Here is a 22,469-nt window from a genome sequence, read left to right on the forward strand (position 1 = left end):
CGTTAATCTCGTTTTAATGCGGAATGCTCCGGCGGCTGTCGGAAATAGACTGCAAAAGGGACATACTTCCGACAATTACGACCAGAAGGATATTCAACTCTACGTTGCTGGCGAAGGACTCGTGCTGGGGATGATTTTATTCATCGCGAACGTATTCGTGTGGCTTAGGATGCAGAGAATAAGTATGAGGCCGAAATAGGACGTTGGACCCCGCCAGGCAATTTTCCCCTTGTTTTAACCATTTGGAATTGGCCATTTCATTTGGCTATAGGTGGTTGTCTGGAACTGTGTAATGGACGAAAAGTTGTTCGAAACGCTAGAATGTACAGTGGGTATCACCTCGGTCATGTATCCCATATATAAAGTATCAGTAAAGAATCAGTATATGTATGAATCAATATATATCTTATTTGAAGAATATAGAAGTTAATCAAAGAATCGAAATATATCTTTGCGTGTACGCACTAGGAATCTATTTAAAGTGCACATATAATAATCATAATTATATGAATCCATATACATATGTATAAATAAATCAGGTAGCCTATAATCAATCTGTTACCTTTTATCTTACCAATAACTGCTGATATATAACAGTTAGCATAAAAATCAACGAATTAATCAGCATAAACATTAATAATTTTTATCAATTCATATATGAAATTTTTATCAGTTAAAATATGATTTTTATCATGTTAATCTTTATTCTATGCGATTATCAGAGTACATTAGTATTTTCTGTAGCATATGTATCTTAATGAGATGAAGTGAAAAACTGTATCAGTATATATCATGTGATCACTATTATTTACGAATACTATCATATGCATATTATGTTTTATATCTTATTACTTGAATCTGTATTTTGTACACCATGAATTTTTTTTTTACTTATAAGTATTTTCTATATATCTATATATATTCACATAGTGTCTGTATCACACTCCTATAAGTCAAATGCAAGTCAAGCTTGAGTAATATTCCGTGGTTGTTTTTGGTAGCTGACCGAGCTTTTATGTAAGTGATTACATAATAAAAATATGGAATGTTATTCCATATATATATAAAAGACTAAAACTAAAGAGGTCAACCAGATTGCTTGCAGGAATGTGATCAGACCAGAGACGCTAAGATGACGTATACAATAAAGTAGGCCATCACCTGTGGTCATTCATTTGTTTTGAAAACATTAGTCCAAGCTCCTTACTTGAGACAACTACCGCGACCTATAATTCAAATGGCCTACGTGATTAGTAATGTGTCTCATTTGTATGTATGTTCATATGTTCGAGCTACTGTCTGCTTCCTTTATGATTTGTAACAGAGATGGTAGTCAGAATAGAGTTAGCCATCATCATTGGCAGACCTGTACATCTTTATCTAAGCTTCATCGTGTAGAACAGAATTAGCCATCATCATTGGCAGAAGCGATCAAGCTATCGTCATTAGAAGACCTGTACAATCCTACTTGATCTTCACCATGTAATCTCAGAGAATATAAGTATTTTTATACTTCGTGTTTTCTACAAGAACCTCACATCAGAAAGATATCATCATGAGTTTAACACATCGTCGTCATAACCAAAGAAGATAATACCGACTTCGTAAGTGATCTACAAACCCCAAGACACTCCAATGAGTATGGAAGTGCATAACAAACCGACTTAGCGTAAGATTATTGCAAGTCTAACATTATCTCATAGGGCGCCTTATTATACAAGGCAACAGCCCTAATATAAGTAACCTAATAATATTCAAAACATTATTCGTATTTATTCTAGCCAAATTTTTATTTCTTTCTGACCTCAGTGTTCATGCAAAAGTCATTCAAATTTAATTTCCTATTTGTGTTGTTATGTCCTCATTTTTTTCTATCTCATTATAGTCTCCTTCACGTTTATACATGAGAAGATTATCTTATTTCTTCCACTTAGTATTATATTCATTGCTTAATTAGTTAATTAATTTTCTTACTGCATTTACTTTGATAAACCTCATTTTACAAAATCTCGATAACCAGCAAAAACTCTAAATTGTACCCTGAGACACTGGTCACCATTAAATAACATTTAAACAATGAAATCATGTTCCTATACACTAGCATTTTAGTTAAAGTTCGTAATGAAAGATTATTCATACCTCATTGCAATTAACAAGAACCTTAAGTCGTGTCAAAGATATTATTACTTATTAGGAAAGTTCATTAAATAAGATGAGAATATCATTTGATTTTTTCGTCTTTTTCATTCATTTTCAAAAGGGTTTCATCAATATCATAACTTTTCAACTAAAAGCATTTCTTGAAAATTAAACAGTCCTTACTTTAGTAAAATATGGAATACTACAATGAGAAATTCTCATACCACTCCATTTTCACAAGTAAGGTGCGTCTTAAGAAGTTAAACATATTTATTCTTCATTCATAAATTTGCAGTTCGGCTTAGGGATTGTAATAATGGTTTTTCCTCCTTTCATGGATACAGACCTTATTAGTCTTCCTCATTACTTAAACTATACAATAATATTCCAATGAAATCTTTCTTTATACTTAAACCCTTTCAGTTAAAAAGATCCAAGAATATATACATACATACATATATATATATATATATATATATATATATATATATATATACATATATATATATATATATATATATATATATATATATATATATATATATATTATATATATATATATATATATATATATATATATATATATATAGGGGGAAGAATGATTTTAAGGAGGCAAGAATGAATGTTGGTGAGTCATTGTCTATGTATGTATGCCAGTTAGAGACATTGGCCTGAAAAAAATTTGGGGACGAGGGAATAAACGAGTGTAAGGAGTTAGTGAGGAAGTTGTTAGCGACTATGCCTGAGAGTTTATAAATCTAAAACGTAAGGAGAAAATGAGACGGACGAATGAGAGGTTAACGGGGAATGATATTTTAGAGATGGTTGGGGATTACAAGCTAGATAGGTGTATGAAAGAGAACAGAAGCGTCAGTGTCAGGACCAAAGTAAATGAGGGTATGCCTGAATTTAAGAGCTATAGTGAGGCAGTTTTAGAAGTGCCGAGGCGAATGGCAGAGCGAGTGGTTGATAGCAGCGTTAGAGCAAGCAATGTAAATGTGGTGAAACCTAAGAGAGATAGAAGTGCAAGTGTTGGAAGGTTAGGGTCAGTTAGCTGTGAGCAAGAGCAGAAGTGTTATAGTTGTGGGAAATCAGGGCATAAGAAGAATGAATGTCGGTGGGCATTAGGAGCTTGTTTCGGGTGTGGGAAAACAGGTCATTTAGTTAGTGAGTGTCAGAGAGATGAGGACATTAAATGTTATAGGTGTGGGGAAGCAGGGCATATAACTAGTGGATGTCGGGGTACCCGTATAAACGTGGTTTGCGGCAACTGTGGAAAGAATGGGGATTATGCTAGGATGTGTAAAGAACAGCATGTGAAGTGTGCTGAATGTGGAATGGAAGGTCATGTGGCGAGTGTGTGTTGGCAAAAGAGGACGAGTCAGCCTGGGAATTCAGGAAACTAAGTATGAAGGGGATTCAGTTGGGTGGGTCCTCTAGTGTGCGGGCAGTAAGAGTGGTGCATGTACGAGAAGGGTTGTTGCATGAAGAAGGGTTCAGGGATAGAGCCCATGAATGCATGCATGTAAAAGTAAGGTGCAAAGAGGTATGTTCAGTTGCTTTGATAGATACTGGATGCAGTGTCCATGTTCTTTTTAGGAATGGATAAATTGTGGAGTGAGTGTGAGATTAAGGAATGTAAAGGGGAGGTATGATGGATAGGGAATTTAGGTATGGCTGTGGTGGGAATGTTACGTGAAAGGATAGAAATCGAAGGGGTAGCGATGATTGAAAAGTGACTTTTGCGTGATCGAAGGAGTGAATGATACGTATGATATATTGGTAGGGGCCAGATTTTTGAAGAAGTGTGGGATGGTGGTCCATCCGAGTGCAAACATGACTGAATTGCAGATGAAAGGAAATGTATGAGGGGAGTTGTACTTGAATAGGAATGGAAGGGTAGACGGTAAGGTATGAAAGGGGGAGCCTTTGATTGTGAAAGAGAGTGTAAAAGTACCGCATGAGGTTGGGGAAGTTGTTAGTGTGAAAGTTGCATGGCCGGGTAGTTTCGGGATCGCCAATGGTGACAAGTGTGAATATGTAACTGCAGGTGTGGATGCAAACAAGTTGGTAAGAGTGAGTGTGCATGCGTACTATGGGGTCTTAGACTTGAAGAAACCTCAGGTTTTTGTGGCCTCATTGCCGAGTGCTAAGAAGAAGCAAGTGCGGGGTATATGTGAGAGTGATTGTGTAGGGTTGCTATGCACATTGGTAAGTACTGACGACGAAAGGTATGTCAGGGTACGGCAGGTGATGACAGGTAGTGTGGAGGAAGGTGATAGTTGGAAGTATGATAAGTTGAGAGAAAGAGTTAGGATGGATGAAAATGTTAGTGTTGATGACAGGGAGCAATTGATGCGGATGTTGTGGAATAGGCGGGACTTGTGGAGACGAGGATTTTGGGTGTCTAAGCGTATGGAATTTAAAATAGTTTTTGGAAGATGATACCCCCATATATCTGCATCCCTGACACTTTTCCATGCCTATTGCAAGAGAGATTGAGGAGTAGTGTGATGAACTTGAGAGAGTGGGAGTGATAAAGAGGAGTGAGAGTACAAAAGCTGGATGGAAGTCTGCGGATGTGTGTAGATTATAGAAGAATGAATGAAGTAACTGTGAAGGAGCAATTCCCGATAAATTTGGTGTCTGATTGTGTACAAGATGCATGGGATGAGAGTGTTTACCAAATTAGACCTGGTAAGGGGCTATTACCAGATGCCTCTTGAGGAGGGGACCAGGTCTATCACAGTTTTTTCAATTGGTAGTTGCCAATACCAGTTTAAACATTTCAGTTTTGGGTTGGCTGCTGCCTTCCAAAGTGCAATGAATGTAGTTTTGACTAGGTTCGATAGAAGGAAGGTGACTATGTTTATAGATGATATTTTAATTGCAAGTGAAACTGCTGAAGAGAATATGGAATTGCTTGAGAAGGTGCTAAAACGCTTGGAAGAGGTTGGAGTGAAAGAAGTGAAGCTTGAGAAATGTACATGGTTAGCTGGGGAGGTGGGATTTCTTAGCCATTTGGTGAGTGCAAATGGTGTAAGGAAGAGTGAAAAGTATGTGCAAAAGGTAAGAGAATTTCCAATCCTCGGGCCATGCTTGTGTTAAAGGGTTTTTTGGGATTGATTGAGTTTAGAAGGAAGTTTGTTAAGGAATGTTCAGGGATAGGAAAGCCGCTGACTGAATGGACAGGGAAGGAATAGAAATTGCATTAAATTGAAGTGGGATGAGTGAACGAAGAGAGCTTTTGAGAAATTTAAAGAGGAGGCTGCACGGGATATCACCTTGGCTTTCCTGGAATATAGCGAGGATGCGAGTAGGCTTGAGCTCAATACAGATGCTAGTAAGTTTAGTATGGGGGGATGTTTAGTGCAGTTGCAAGAGGTGAATGGGGAAGAGCAATTGAGAGTGATAGCGTATGTGAGTAAGGCCTTTAATAAAGTGGAGTGAAAGTACTCAGTGGTTGAGAAAGAGCTTGCGCCTATAAGGTTTTGTGTTTTGTGTGAAAAGCGTTGAAAGGGATAAAATTTGTTATAAGGACAGACCACCAGCCATTAGTGTATATGATTAAGAAAGAAAGTGTGGATGCTAGGGTTGCGAGGACAATCGAGGATTTGAGTGAGGTTTAATTTTAGGTTAGGGCACGTATCAGGGAGTAAAAATGTGATTGCAGATACAATGTCAAGGATGCATGGTAAGGGTGACGATCTCATGAAAAACAACTGGGATCCAAATAGAGTGCCTGGGGGTTTGGTTGTAGAAGAGAGGTTTGTGGGAGATGATAGAGTTTGTGAGTGTTTATTTTCGGCATTGAAAGATTTGGAGCGTAAGGGTCTGGTTGAGGGACTGCCTGAGAGTGCCAATGAGCTGCGAGTAAAGTTGATGAGTGATGTGCAGAAGGAAAGGGCTTGTATCGAGGAACATTGTAGGGAAGAGGAGATGTTGTTGCAGTTGCTGTTGGCAGCAGCAGAGTCGTTTGGGGTTAGTGTTTTTGTATTTTGGGTGGGACAGACCATTTGAGTATAGAGGGAAGAAAACTATAAATAGTGAGCATGGGGTTTTGAGAATTCAGTATCGGAACACGGTTGTAGTTGGTTGGTCAGAAAAGGGGATTGTGTGGGGGATTTGAATCAGAGATATGAAAGTGGGGAAATAACTTCTTTTATGAGATGATAAAATTAATGCCTTGCACTTGGTTTGGTCAAATATATCTAATGAAAGATGGACGTTCGCTTTTAACAGGATATAGTAAGGAAGCAGATCATTAGACTTGATTTCATGGTTGTATCGAAAGACACAAAACTAAATTATTTATTTGATCCAGGAAATCAACTCTAAATTTGCTTTGAGTGTTAGTGTTGTTAAGGGGCAAGAAAATCAAACATTTTCATTGGACGGTATATTTTTTATAGGAAAAATTTAATAAATTCGATTAAAGAGTGAATGGATTTACAATTTTCATCTAGTCATGGAACTTCACTCGTTTTTTTTTTTATTAATTTTTATTCTGATGGATACACTGAAATGTTTATGGTTACATTATGGAAATATGGATAACCATATTTCTTCTGTTATTTAACTTCCTTTTTAATTTTGTGAACTTATGTTTTAGCAATCACTTTGGATTTTATTCATTGTTTGACAGAAACCATTTTTATCGAAATAACAGCTGTTCGAAAAACACATTTGCTAGGACAAAGCAACTTGAAATTTAATCCTGGAAGATGCATTTGGTTCATCGTTTATTTTTGTAAGCTGCTCTCAGTTCACTATGAATATAATTGGTTCCCTCAACTTCATTTATATATTTTGAAGCAAATATATTTTTTATACAAATTTGCTGTTTTCATAATACAGTTTCACGTCTTTCAACCAAGGATCATCATGTATCTGTGGAATTTTATTAATCATAATAGTAGAATTATTCACCAAGAAGGAACCGATTTCGAAGAGTTTTTTATTTTCTTTTGCATTCCGTCTACACGCATTTCGGAAAATCACTGAAAAGCACGGTAATTGCAAATGGGTCCAAGAATCCAAAGGTTGCTTTATAACGTCCTCGGATCTGCATCTTCTATTGGAAAACTTTACAAAGTTGTCTAGATGGTTTCAAGGCGGTATGACTTAAAGTAACGTTCTCCCCTGTGGTAGAGGTGTAAGAATACTACCACCGTAGGTCCTGCGTGTCGTAAAAGGCTGCCCTTTAGTCTTACTTTTTAAGTAAAAGGCAAGGCCCACCGCCAATAACTGTGGAAACAGCTGCCATGCAGTCTTACGTTTTAGTAAAAGGCAAGGCCCACCACCAATAACTGTGGAAACAGCTGCCATGCAGTCTTACTTTTTAGTAAAAGGCTAGGGCCACCATCAATAACTGGAAACAGCTGTCTTGCAGTCTTACGTTTTAATAAAAGGCCTTGGTGGACATTTTAGTCAAAGGGGAGGCCCACTGCCAATAACTATGGTTGATGACAGCAAGGGCATGCAGTTGTAAAACCCCCTTTGCCAAATAATAAACCATTCCTGATGTTTCAAGGAATATGAAAGCGGCTAGGGCATCCCCTGTAAGCGACGTAAGTACGTCAGAATCCCCCTACTGGCGTGATGAATAGGCGAGGGGTACCACAGGGGTCACAACTGCGGCCAAAGAAGCTAGTGAAAGAGTAGAAGATAAGAGCAGGTACATAGAACATTGTTACTGTAACAGGAAGTCTGAGGGAGATAGTAGATGTGATGGAGAGGAGGAGGAAGATTTCTTGTGTGTGCAGGACTCTAGGTGGAAAGGGAGTGGAACTAAAGAGAAAGGCAATGGGTATAAGCTATATTACAGCAGTTCAAGAGAGGGAAAAAATATAATCGGAATTATAGTAAGCAGCAACTAGAAGGAAAAAGTGGTAGAAGAGAGTAAATGATAGGCTTTTAAATATTCCAATAATAATAGGAGACAAAGTAGTAAATATAATATCAGCATACACTCCTCAAATGGGGTGCCAAGAGCAAGAGAAATAATTATTTAGACAGGAGCTTAATGCTGTCATTAGAACAGTGAAAGAGAAGAAGAAACTAATAATAGGAGCTGATGTGAATGGCAGGGTGGGGAAGAATAAAAGGGTATGAGGAGGTACACAGAGGCCATGGGTTTGGAAATAAAAATGAAGATGGTGATTATATATTGGAGATGGCTCAGTGTTTTGAATTGGCATGCATAGTTTCAGAAGTTAGATAAGTACTTGATAACTTATGAAAGTGGAGGAGTGCAATCCAAATACACAAAAGGCGATAAAAGCAATGTGATGAATTGCAAAGAGATCTTGGGAGAAGCATGTGTTAAACAACATAGGTTGGTGGTGATGGATTTTAAAATAAGAGGAAGGAAACTCAAAATGAGAAAGAGGAGATCTAGAATTAAGATTTGGGACTTTAAAAGAGAAAACGGGAGCAATTTAGGAGGACTGTGAGGGAGAGATGTCTGGAAAGGGGGAACGTAAAATTTGGAAAGGGTAACAGAGTGGAAAATATTTGGGCACATATGAGAGAAATACATGTGGGAAGAGCAGAGGAAATGGTGGGAAGAACCAGAGGATATGGAGTGTCGAGAGGAGAAAAGCAGTGGTGGAATGGAGAGGTGCAAGAATCAATTAAAAGAAAATCAAAAGCATTTAAGGACTGGCAAATAAGGCATGCACAGGGTGCAGAGGAACGGTGTTTGAAAGGGTAGTAGAGCAGTTGAATGAAAGGCTAGGAACGAGAGGAGAAAAGGATATCTACAAGAATTATTATTTTGCTTCAAGAATGATAAATCTAAACACACGCACACACAAAAACGCACACACACACACACACACACAACACACACACACACACATATATATAATAATATATATATATATTAATATCTATATATAGATATATATATATATATAGATATATTATCCATATACATATACATAAATATGTTATTCGAGCTACAAACGTCTTTTAATATCTAATTCGCTCTACCTCGGAATTGATATATTTTCCTATATGTAAACCGAAGGGGAATTTTTTAGTTGATAATAATTTCGTCCTCTCGTGGGATCGGACCACTGTCCTGCGGACAGGGATGAAATCAAGATGACAGTGACGACAGTTATCGATTCGACTAACAAGTGAGGTTTATAAGTTTATACCAATTCTGACCTTACAAATCACCGTCGAACTCGGTTATTCGTAATTAGAATCGATATCCAACCCCCTCTACCATGTTAACAAATTAGAATATTTGACAAACGTCCATATTATGAATAATTATCACATCACCGTGATTCATATAAATTATTCGAGCTACAAATGTCCTTTAATATCTAATTCGCTGTACCTCGGATTTGATATATTTTCATATATGTAAACTGAAGGGGAATTTTATAGATGATGTGATAATTATTCATATATATATATATATATATATATCTATATAATATATATATAGATATATATATATATATATATCTATATATATATAAATATAGGATAGCGAATACCACAGGAAAATGATAGCCAGAAATCCAAGCGCTTTCATCTTTACTAAGACATTGTCAAGGATCGAATGAAATACAATTGGAGAGAAAGTTATCAGGTAAACAACAAGATCAAAAATACCAGATGGTTAATTGTCAAAAGGGTAAAAGTTAAAGAGATAATCCAGGATTATCGGATATCACACGGTCACAAACCTAAACATAGATTTAACCCTAGTCTCATAAGGTTACATATCAAAGATATTAAATTTTGTTTTAATGGGGAATTTTTTGTACAAAAGTTTGGCATGGTTATGGGTAATCCCTTATCTGATGTCCTTAGCAATATTTACATGAAATTTTTTGAGACAAAACTCTTAGCAAGAATCTTGCCCCAAAAAGTTACATGGTTTAGGTTTGTGGATGATATTTTCTGTATTTGGCCAGTTCACGAAAATCTCTAGGAATTCCTTAATAATCTCAATAATTTAGTCCCTTCCATAAAATTTACTGTAGAGGAAGAAAGAAATTGTAATTTGAATTTCCTTGATTTAACTGTCCATAGAAATGATAGAAATTTCACCTTTTCAGTCTTTCGGAAATCATTACTACTCTAATCACCATCAAAATGTTAAATTCTCTGTTTTTTCTGGGATGTTCCTAAGGGCTTTACATGTCTGTAGACCGCAGTTTATTGGCGCTGAGATTAAAACTATTTATGATATTTCATTGAAACTTAAATACCCAAGGACATTTGTAGATGTGGCATAGAAAAGATCTAGAAAAACATTTTATTTAACTAATGACAAACTTGAATTTAGTAAGCATAGCATTCTAAAATTACCCTATGATGAAAGGTTTTTGGATATTCCTAGAATTTTAAAGCTTTTTAACATAAATGTTAAAAATTCTCCTGCATATATGAAATTCCTTGCAAAAAGTGTGAGAAAGTCTATTACGGACAAACGGTAAATCTTTCACATTGTCTCAAACAGTGAGAACTGGGGAAATATCGAATGCATTATTTGTACATATCAGAGATTTAGATCATCCTATTAACTGGAGTCATGCAAGAGCTTTAATCCCATGTAATGACACAGTTTAAAGGAAAATCATTGAATCTTGTTTCATCAAGTCAAATAATGGAAATGTTCTAAATTTAAGTCTTGGTTTATTTAAACTTGATGCCTTCATAATGAAAAAAGTTGCAGATAAATATAAGCAACAAAATTAATATATTCAGTTTTTACATGTCTTGGAACAAGTACAGATACTTTGTAATTTCTGTTAGGGTTAAATCTATGTTTAGGTTTGTGACCGTGTGATATCCGATAATCCTGGATTATCTCTTTAACTTTTACCTTTTTGACAATTAACCATCTGGTATTTTTTATCTTCTTGTTTACCTGATAACTTTCTCTCCAATTGTATTTCATTCGTTCCTTGACAATGTCTTAGTAAAGACGAAAGCGCTTGGATTTCTGACTATCATTTTCCTGTGGTATTCACTTATTTAATGAAGTCACGTGCATCTACTGTGATTTTTTAACCCTTCGTGGACTGGTGGGATCCCTGAGATCCCCAGTGAGTCTTTGGTATGACATATCTCTTTCGCTATCTGCTAAAAAATGCCCATATGCGATTAATTTTATCATTAGTGGTTTATGAATATTCACAAGTGTTAATAGCTTAGGATAATCAAATTTAAGTGAATTACAGTTAAAAATATACCTCTGGGGTCCGTAGGGACCCCATCGGTCTTCCGTGTTTCTAATTCTTCTCTATTTTGTTTTGGTGCAATTCTAAAAACTATGTGTTTTCTAAGTTTAGAGCACTCTGCCTAATCTACATAACCAAAAATTTTTCCATAATATTATTTCTGAAGTAATTTATTGGGAACACTTAGGAAAAATAAACTGCAAATATCCTTATCATTTCAAGAATCGCGGTATCGCAAAGTGCAATTAACAAAGTTTGGCTTCAGAAAAGATCACCATCTCATGATATTCAGCTATGTACCGAAGATCAATAAGGCAGTAATTTTACTGAGCACAATGCATTACGACAATATGATACAAGAAGATGAACCTTTCAAACCCGATATGATTTTGGACTATAATGCAACAAAAGGTAGGGTTGATACCTTAGACCTCTTAGTCAAGAACTATGCATGTAAAAAATCACCAATAGATGGCCTTTGGTTATTTTTTACTGGATGATTGATGTTGTAGGATATAATGTTGCTGTATGTGTCAGGGAAAAAAATTCTAATGTCTATACTGGAAACCAAAAGCGCAGGAATTTTGTCTCTGACTTAGCTGAACAGCTTTGTAAGCCACAGATCCAGCGGCGTTTCAGAGAATTACGAGCTATGTATGGAAGCCTTCATGAGTAAGGAAGACACAGCGCTACCCTCCACAACCCAGCTCCAAGAAATCAAAAAAAGGAGTTGTTCCAAGTGTCCGAGGAAGCTGGACAAATAAATAAAAAAATCGTGCACATCATGTGGTGACCCAGTGTGTGATGCACATTGTAACTTTATTTGTAAAGATTGCATATCAAATTTGCTTGATGTGTAAGTTGCATTGTGTCAAAAAGAACCAAAAACAATAACCTGTCTGCCTTTTTTGTCATTAATTGCTAATATTTACTTGTTTAATTGAGAATTGTAATGTTAAAAAAAGGCATTTTTTCACTTTTTTTTTCTTACACACAAATGGGACTTTTTTTACAATATATACAAAAAGGATATTGGGTTTCATCATAAAAGGCCTGAAGAATACACATAAAATTTAGGAATTCCGAGTCATACATAATGTATTTATCTGACTCAAAAGAATGGGGTCCGTGTGGACCCCATTAGTCTTCTAGGTAATTTTGAACCCCCCAGTCCATGAAGGGTTAAGCATATATATATATATATACATATTAATATATATATATATATATCTATATATATATATGTGTGTGTGTGTGTGTGTGTGTGTGTGTGTGTGCGTGTGCGTGTGCGTGTGTGTATTGAGATTTATCATTCTTGAAGTAGAATAATAATTCTTTTGAGATTCCTGTTAGGGACTCCCAGCTATCCCTTTAGCCCTCACCACAATAAAAAAAACAAAGGACTCACCATGACCCCAGATCTGCACTGAGAACCCACTCCATATCTATTCCCGCCTTCCTCAGACCTCCTCCATGAGATGAATCCAAATCCATCAACTTTGAGATATCTTATGTCCGGAAAGATGCACAAACAGACAGAAAACTACAGGACAAACAGACACACACACATTTACACACAATTGGTGATTATAATCACACTAACACCTGACCGGTTTCGACTTTATATCTGAGACTGGCTTCATGTATAATGCCGAAATAGGCCAGGATTTACACCTTTTTTTAATATATAAATTCGAAACCGGGCAGGATTTAAATCACACACACATACACAAAACTTGAATGACTCAAAGACTCACATTGGACTGTCAGGAAAAAGGCATTGCTGACGGTACGGCCCTGAGCATTGGTGGCGACGCAGGTGTAGGACCCTGAATGACTCCTAACGACTCTCCTGATGACGAGCGACTGTTGACTGATGACGACTCCTGCGCTGATGTTCTGGAAGATTTCCTGGCCCTTGTGGGTAGAAGAAGAAAGTTCAGCTGGAATACAAGAGGAGGCAAAGTTACGACTGAAGTGTTCGAGAGATTCAGAATATATAGAGCTTTCTTTTCATCTTGATGGTATAATAATAAAAGGTAAAGCGGGTAAAACATTTCCCAAATTTACTATTAGAGTGAAAGGAAAGGTAGTTGTGTTCGTATTCACGTCATGTTTACTTAGAAGGAAAGCCAGAGGACGACAAAATTTCATATTAGTTATAGGTAAAGCAAAGGGACTCACATTATGTTGCCACTCAATTCGATGGAATCTGGGATTCGATTTGATGTGACACTCGAAGTAGACGTCGTCCTTCTCCTTAATGTTGTCGGCCTCCAGAGGCTTCCCGAGGGCGAGGTCCACGATAGGCTCGTCTAGAGAATGAGTCAATGAACAAATGGATGGATTGACAAAGAAATATGGAAAAACGAGTGACGCGCGGTAAGTTTCAAGGGCAGACGGAGAAAACGAGACGGAAAGAGGATCCAGAGGGTATAAGGAGAGAGAGAGAGAGAAAAGATTTCCTTCCTCCTTCCCCTTCAGAGAGAGAGAGAGAGAGAGAGCCTCCTCGCGTTCCCTAGACATTCGGTATTTCAAAAGAAATTTCCCGCTGGATAAAAAATATAAAAAAAGGATAAAGTAATAAACCTTTTGCAGCATCACTTAACACTCATACAAAAGAAGGGGTCAAGATTATAACACGATTATCATAATATATTGATCTGCTTACATTGTTCATCCTGCAGAGCCTTATGGAAGGATGATGGCAATGAATCAGATTTGGAAAATGCAGGAAAAAAGAAGTCAGAATTATTTCTTCATGTTTCTCTTTATAAACAGTCATATTTTAAGATTTTATTACAGTCTATTGATTATAGTTCGTGAATAAATCGTTATTAAATAGACCAAAGAGCTTTGAGTTAATAGATATTAGAATCTAGAGAATTTTGTGAATAATATTGACCTTAATTGTTTTCAGTCCACCTATACAGTATAAGATGCGGCATGAAATAGGAATGTCTTGATTTCCTCAGTAAATTGCATTGCTGCATTCATACTTGATCACATCACAAAACACATTCCGATAGTTTTAGGTTTCAGTTATTTTGAACATAATTCATCCAAACGTAAGAAAAAATGTCAGTTAGTACTATATAATTTCAAAGACTTTCTTAACATTATGCTTTTTTTAATCTATCTATAAAAAATCAGTAATAACAACTTTGTAATATGTTGTGAATTCACAGACTCGTAAAATTTACAAAAAGAACCGTCTTGCTTGATTTAAAAAAAAGTCAAAATAACCTTCAGAGTTTTGTGCATTCTATGAATCTAACAATATTTCACTTAAAATGACAAGAAGACTTTTGAAGTATATTTGGCTAAAGAAGAACTAACGATTCTGTGAAAGAGTCACATGGCAATTTCACATACCAAGAATAAACAATAATATACTGTAAGAAACACGGGAGTGCTATCTCTATGCGCTATATATAAAAACGACATACTGTATCCCTTCACTCAATGATTGAAGAAAAACACCACTCGTAACTCACGACACGATCAATGAGATTTGCCTCTCGACTCAAAGCAAATGAAATTCATACTCCCTTGGCGAGTCTCAAAGGAGCCTGAACACAGACGATACCCAGCTATAAACCTGCTTCTCTGTCCCACCCATTGTCCCATTCTTCAATCAGTGAGCGAAGACGCAATTACCTCTTGAACTCACAGTAGACAATGATCTTCCTCCTGTCCGCCAGAGGCTGCTCGTGGGAGAGGGAGGGATTCACACCTGTGCAGGTGACTGTCGCTCCGTCGTCCTCGGGAGTCACAGCGATGGTCAGGGAGGCTGTCGTGACGTTACCGCTGTCTTGTATCTGTCCCGCGGAGAGACACAAAGAGTGTGAGTTCCGCTAGGATATACTTTACAGATGAATGCCTTCGAGGTCACTGAACAGGTTCTTATGTTTTTATATAAGATTAACTAACGTCCTGTGACCAACTTACAGAGATGTACTAAGGATCATCGGCTGGATTGGGTTCCGTGATTTTCAACTTTTTTTATTATTATTATTATTGTGACGAGTGAATGTTGAAAGAAAACTGAAGCTTTCTAACGTTTGTGATAGAAATCGTGAACAAAAAATAAATCATAAACATAATACAAGAGTTGATTATTTCTAAACGAATTCGCCTTTTATGATAGAGAAACCTTTCCCAATGAAGATTAAGCGTGTAGCGAGATAAAAATACAATCATATATTAATGACAGTAACTAATAATTTGTTTTGACATTGTTCGAAAAAACTGCTTTGTAATTATGAAAACTGGACTCACTTAGGAGAAAGTTCCGAAGAGAGAGAGAGAGAGAGAGAAATAATCTGCATGAATATAAAGTGACCAGGTATAGTGGGGAAGTTAATTGAAAGAAATAAACCAAAGTAACTAATGTGGGCACTCAGAATGAGAGAGAGGAGAGCCTCAAAATCTTGATGTCCAAAACAGAGAAGAGAAAGCTCTCAACCGGTGGTCCTCTTTCTAAGAGGATAGGGAATGCAAAATGAAGAAAGCGTCATAAAAAGAGGGAAAGTAGAGGAAGGCGTATCTGGGCCGGAGAAAAGCTCAAGGATTGTATTTCCACAAAGACAGGATATTTTCTAAGCCGAGTGCTGTAAAGGACGTGGTTAGGAGGATGAGGTGATGCTGTGGCAAATTACAGGATTCCTATGAGGAATGTGAGGGCTCCTTCCGGTTTTCGAGTAATTTGTGATCTGAGAAATGAAGTTGGGATGACAACAGAGGAAGAAGAATGAGAAACTAGAAAATAATGATAAAATATTATTAATAAAACCATAATTGGAACAAACTTTACACGCGGCATATGTGTCGTTCCTAGGGAATATGTGTGCACAACTAGGTATGTTTTTGAAACTAGACTTATGCAAAAATTATTTATAAAATGGCAGACAAAGGCACGCACACAAACACACGCACACACACACACACACACACACACACACACACACACACACACACACACACACATATATATATATATATATATATATATATATATATATATATATATATATATATATATATATAATATATATATATATATATTGTAGAATCTACTGGTCATTTCTACCAGATTTGTGTAATTTTAATAGTAAAAATGCCGTCTTGACTTCTTGAATTCTTCCAGCTTTTTTGGATACGTTTATGCTTGTGCGTTAATGTATAAAACTAAATGAAATTCCTGAAATGAAAACCAATAATCTTTCCAAAATTCATCCAAAACCTCTTTGCCCAAACCTTTCGTCCTGGTTCCTAAGAGTCGAAAAACGGCCAGATAAACTTACTGCTTGAGTGACATGAGGCTCCAGCGACGTCATACCTCTCCACCAGGAGAGATCTGCAGGAGGGTGCGACCCTAGGGCGCGACAGACGACGCTGATGGTGGATCCTGATATCGCAATTATGGGGTTCGGTTCGAATATCCGCACTTCCACTGGGGACACTGGGAAAGACACAACCGGCATTATATATATATATATATATATATATATATATATATATATATATATATATATATATATATATATATATATATATACATATATACATATATATATATATATCTTACGCATAATGTGGATAATTGCCTAATGTGAACATTAGGCAGAAAAATTGCCTAATCTCCATATTAGGCAATTTGTTTTGCACAATGTTGACAATAGGCAAATTACTTGCCTATTGTCAACATTAGGCATGATTTTCAGATTAGGCGAGGGTATTTTGCCTAATGTGAATTGAATGACGAACCACTGTAACTAGAGTGTTGTTCGAATGTTGTTCGAAACTTTGGGTCTGTCACTTAAGCCATTATCCTTTGGTCAATGTGCTACGCTGAGGGTCCCGGATGTCGATCATGGTCCAACAGATCTTAAAAATCTGTTAGTGGTCGTCCTCTGGGAACAAGATGAACTATACACTGTAGGTTGTCGGGAGGGAATTCTTGGACCAAAATTTACAGCAGCTGATCTATAAGTGCAATCAAACAGCCCCTGATAAAGTCTGAAGAGGTTCCTGATATCTGCCTATCGCTTAGAACAGCAACAGGAAGAACCACTGGTGGGCAAGGATATGTAAAGTGCCAATGTACTACTCAATGTACATCAGGACGATGCAGCTGCCTAAGAAAAAAATTTAAATGCAACTCAGGCAGTCACCCGGGCAGATCATGCAAAAATTTCTGATACGACTCAACTGAACCCTGAGATCTATTGACTTATTTCTCTTTTACTGATATTGCATTAATTATGTCTGTGTTTATTCAAATAAATTGGAATTCTTTAAACTGCCTCTACATTAACCATGTTGCATTCTCTTGTAACCTCCCGTCGGTTGTCTGCAGGATTAATTGCCATTTCTACACTAAACCATAATATATGTTTAGATTAGGCAGTCGTATTCACATCGGGCAAAATAGAGCTGCATAATTTGAACAACAGGCATATTTGGCCTAATGTTAACAAATTGGAGGACTGTGATAGAGCAAAAAAAAAAAAAAAATAATAATAATAATAATAATAATAATATCAAGAAAAGAGGCAACAGAATTAACCATCTGATGTTCATGGACGACATCAAGCTGTGTGGTAAGAGCATCAAGGAAATAGATACCCTAATCCAGACTGTAAGGATTGTATCTGGGGACATCAGGATGGAGTTTGGAATAGAAAAATGCGTCTTAGTCAACATACAAAAGGGCAAAGTAACAAGGACTGAAGGGATAAAGCTACTAGATGGGAACAACATCAAACACATAGATGAGACGGGATACCAATACCTGGGAATAATGGAAGGAGGGGATATAAAACACCAAGAGATGAAGGACACGATCAGGCAAGAATATATACTGAGACTCAAGGCGATACTCAAGTCGAAAATCAACGCCGGAAATATGATAAAAGCCATAAACACATGGGCAGTGCCAGTAATCAAATACAGCACAGGAATAGTGGAATGGACGAAGGCAGAACTTCGCAGCATAGACCAGAAAACGAGGAAACATATGACAATACACAAAGCACTACACCCAAGAGCAAATACAGACAGACTATACATAACACAAAAGGAAGGAGGGAGGGGACTACTAAGCATAGAGAACTGCGTCAACATCGAGAACAGAGCACTGGGGCAATATCTGTAAAATCAGTGAAGACGAGTGGCTCAAGAATGCATGGGAAGAAGGACTGATAAAAGTAGACGAAGACCCACAAATATACAGAGACAAGAGAATGACAAACAGAACAGAGTGATGGCACAACAAATGCACGTACAATACATGGGACAGACTAAAGAACTAACCAGCGATGACACGTGGCAATGGCTACTAAGGGGAGAGCTCAAGAAGGAAACTAACGGAATGATAACACGGCACAAGGTCAGGCCCTAAGATCCAGATATGTCCAAACAACGATAGATGGAAATAACATCTCTCCCATATGTAGGAAGTGCAGTACGAAAAATGAAACCATAAACCACATAGCAAGCGAATGTCCGGCACTTACACAGAACCAGTACAAAAAGAGGCATGATTCAGTGGCAAAAGCCCTCCACTGGAGCCTGTGCAAGAAACACCAGCTACCTTGCAGTAGTAAGTGGTACAAGCACCAACCTGAAGGCGTGATAGAAAACAATCAGGCAAAGATCCACTGGGACTATGGTATCAGAACAGATAGGGTGATACGTGCAAACAGACCAGACGTGACGTTGATTGACAAAATCAAGTTGAAAGTATCACTCATTGATGTCGCAATACCATGGGACATTAGAGTTGAAGAGAAAGAAGGGAAAAAATGGATAGGTATCAAGAACTGAAAATAGAAATAAGAAGGATATGGGATATGCCAGTGGAAATTGTACCCATAATCATAGGAACACTAGGCACAATCCCAAGATCCCTGAAAAGGAATCTGGAAAAACTAGAGGCGGAAGTGGCTCCAGGACCCATGCAGAAGAGTGTGATCCTAGAAACGGCACACATAGTAAGAAAAGTGAGGCAGGATGCAACCAGGAACCTCACACTATAAATGCCACCCAGTCGAATTGGAGGACTTTGATAGACCAAAAATAAATAAATAAAAAAAAAAAAATAATAACAATAATATTTCGAATTAGAACTATGATGACCACGATATTAATAATAGCGAAAATTAACTTTTACAGTAAAACTAGTAATGAAGAACCTAACGACTTAAAAAAAAATAATTCAAAAGTAAAAAACTACAAGATTAGTAAAATACAAGATTAGTAAACACTACCAACAACTGACTCCAGCTCCTGACAACAAGAGCCACTCCATTACCACCTGTAGCTGTTGGCACTCACGTGTGATATTGAGTGTCACTGAGACACTCCGAGGGGGAACTGTCGCAGTCTCGGAGGCGTTGAGATGCTTGGGCGTGCGGGCGTGACAGGTCAAAGAGCCACCCTGGAGTTCTCTCTTGGCGGTCACTGACAAGATGGCTTCGGCCACACTCGTTCCTGGAAGGGAAAAGAGCCAGGACTGGATCGTTGGAGAGGGATATGATATGAGCGGAGTCTGGGCTTCGACGCTTCGATCACTTCTAGGTGAAGTTGCTACAAACAACAAAAAGAATGAAAGAACATTTGTCACACTTGATTCTGTAGTGAAGGAAGTTACCACCACAAGAGAAATTAATTAGATTCGGGAGTCTTGTTATGGCAGCCATGACAAAGGATGGTTTACTGAAAAATGAGGGAAGTTACTACAGTAGAATAAGACACAGTTATGTCACTGGTTATATTAATGACTTGAATTTGTTGTTACCAAATAAAGATATCAAGTTATCAACCCTTGTTACGGTTATGGAAAAAAGTTGCTATTTTAACCCTTAAACGCCGAAGCGGTAAAAATCAAAACCTCTCCCGAATGCCGGGGCCGGTTTGGAGTGAGCGCGGAAGCGGAAAAAATAATTTTTTCAAAAAATCACAGCGCGCTTAGTTTTGAAGATTAAGAGTTCATTTTTGGCTCCTTTTTTTGTCATTGCCTGAAGTTTAGTATGCAACCATCAGAAATGATAAAAATTATCATTATCATATATAAATAATGCGATATATGATAGCGCAAAAACGAAATTTCATATATAATTGTATTCAAATCGCGCTGTGCGCAAAACGGTTAAAGGTAACAAGTTGTTTTTTTTCGTTGTAATGTAAACTAAATTGCGATCTTTTTGGTATATAACACATTGTAAAACGATAAAAGCAACACAGAGAAAATATTATCACAAAATGATGCATGAATTCGTAACACGCGGGCGTAAAAATTTTTTTTTTTTTTTAAATTCACCATAAATCTAAATATTGTTATAGAGACTTCGAATTTGTTTCAAGATGAAGTTAAATGATGGAATATTACGATACTGTAAGAGTTTTAGCTTACAATTGCAGTTTTCGACCATTTCGGACGAGTTAAAGTTGACCAAATGTCGAAATTTTTTTATAAATTTTTTTTATATGCAATTATTTCGGAAATTAGAAACGATACAAACTTCAAATATTTTTCCTTTTATTCTAAATGAAATTGCGCACATTTTCATATATAAAACTCTATGAAATGCCTAATATGAAAAGGAGCAAATTTTCCGAGAATGCGATGTACGCAATTCGGAGATTTATGCCGGAGAATCCGCGCGCGGAGGGAAGGAAAGTTATTTTCATAAATTCACCATTAATCGAAATATTGTGCTAGAGACTTCCAATTTGTTGCAAAATGAAGGTATATGATTGAATATTACTAAAATATAAGAGTTTTAGCTTACAATTGCGTTTTTCGACCATTTCGGTAGAGTCAAAGTTGACCAAACATGGTTTTTTTTCTATTTATCGTGATTTATATGCAAATATTTCGAAAATGAGAAAAGCTACAACCTTCAATTATTTTTCGTTGTATTCTAAATGAAATTGCGCACATTTTCATTTATAAAACTTTATGTAACGGCTAATTTAAAATGGTGCAAACATTACCACAATCACACGTATGATTTTTTTGGAAGAGTTACCGCGCGGACGTAAGGAAAATGTTATTTTTTTCATAAATTCACCATAAATCGAAATATTGTGTTAGAGACTTCCAATTAGTTGCAAAATTAAGGTAAATGATTGAATATTACTAAAATATAAGAGTTTTAGCTTACAATTGCGTTTTTTGACCATTTCGGTAGAGTCAAAATTGACCGAAGGTTGAAAATTTGTCACTTATCATTTTTTATATGAAAATATTTCAAAACTGATAAAAGCTACAACCATGGGTTGTTTTTAGTTGTATTGTGCATGAAATTGCGCACATTTTCACATATAAAACTTTATGTAACGGCTAATTTTAAAATGGTGCAAACATTACCACAATCGCATGTATGATTTTTTTCGGAAGAGTTACCGCGCGGACGTAAGGAAAAAGTTTTTTCATAAATTCACCATAAATCGAAATATTGTGCTAGAGAGTTCCAATTTGTTGCAAAATTAAGGTAAATAGTTGAATATTACTACAATATAAGCGTTTTAGCTTACAATTGCGTTTTTCGACCATTTCGGTAGAGTCAAAGTTGACCAAAGGTTGAAATTTTGGCACTTATCGTTATTTATATGAAAATATTTCAAAACTGATAAAAGCTACAATCATGAGTATTTTTTTGTTGTATTGTAAATGAAATTGCGCACATTTTCATATATAATACTTCATGTAACGGATAATTAAAAACGGTGCAAAAATTATGTCAAAGTGACGAAATAATTTTTGAGAGTCACTGATACTTTTAGTGCGATGCGATAAGAAAGAAATTCGCGCTTGCGCGCCTGCGTAACGATTGTAAACAAAACGCCTTGATCCGTGAACTCCCAGCATCCCCCAAGGCACGTGATTCAAAAGTTTTCGGCTGGTAGGCCTATAAGTATTTTTCCGCGAATTTTTAAAAAAACTTTTTGGAGTCGACGTATGGTACGTTCATTCGGCATACGGGGGACATTTTGACTCGACGTTTAATACGTCCATTCGGCGTTTAAGGGTTAATATACATTGTGTAATAATTAATATACCTGTTAATGTAATGAGAGAGAGAGAGAGAGAGAGAGAGAGAGAGAGAG

General features: G+C 36.7%; 1 protein-coding gene across 1 annotated transcript in view; it reads right to left on the reverse strand.

The window, feature by feature from the left end:
- LOC135208394 (uncharacterized) overlaps positions 1 to 22,469 on the reverse strand; it is a 34,432-nt gene that overhangs the window by 11,119 nt on the left and 844 nt on the right. Inside the window, exons 3-7 of the mRNA XM_064240518.1 lie at positions 19,692 to 19,847; positions 16,658 to 16,815; positions 15,025 to 15,172; positions 13,536 to 13,666; positions 13,109 to 13,268 (exon numbers count right to left, since the gene is read on the reverse strand). Of these exons, the coding sequence (XP_064096588.1) occupies positions 13,109 to 13,268; positions 13,536 to 13,666; positions 15,025 to 15,172; positions 16,658 to 16,690 (472 nt within the window). The 5' untranslated portion in view covers positions 16,691 to 16,815; positions 19,692 to 19,847. The remainder of the gene's footprint in view (positions 1 to 13,108; positions 13,269 to 13,535; positions 13,667 to 15,024; positions 15,173 to 16,657; positions 16,816 to 19,691; positions 19,848 to 22,469) is intronic.

The sequence above is a fragment of the Macrobrachium nipponense genome, chromosome 35 (assembly GCF_015104395.2).
Source record: "Macrobrachium nipponense isolate FS-2020 chromosome 35, ASM1510439v2, whole genome shotgun sequence".
NCBI lineage: Eukaryota > Metazoa > Arthropoda > Malacostraca > Decapoda > Palaemonidae > Macrobrachium > Macrobrachium nipponense.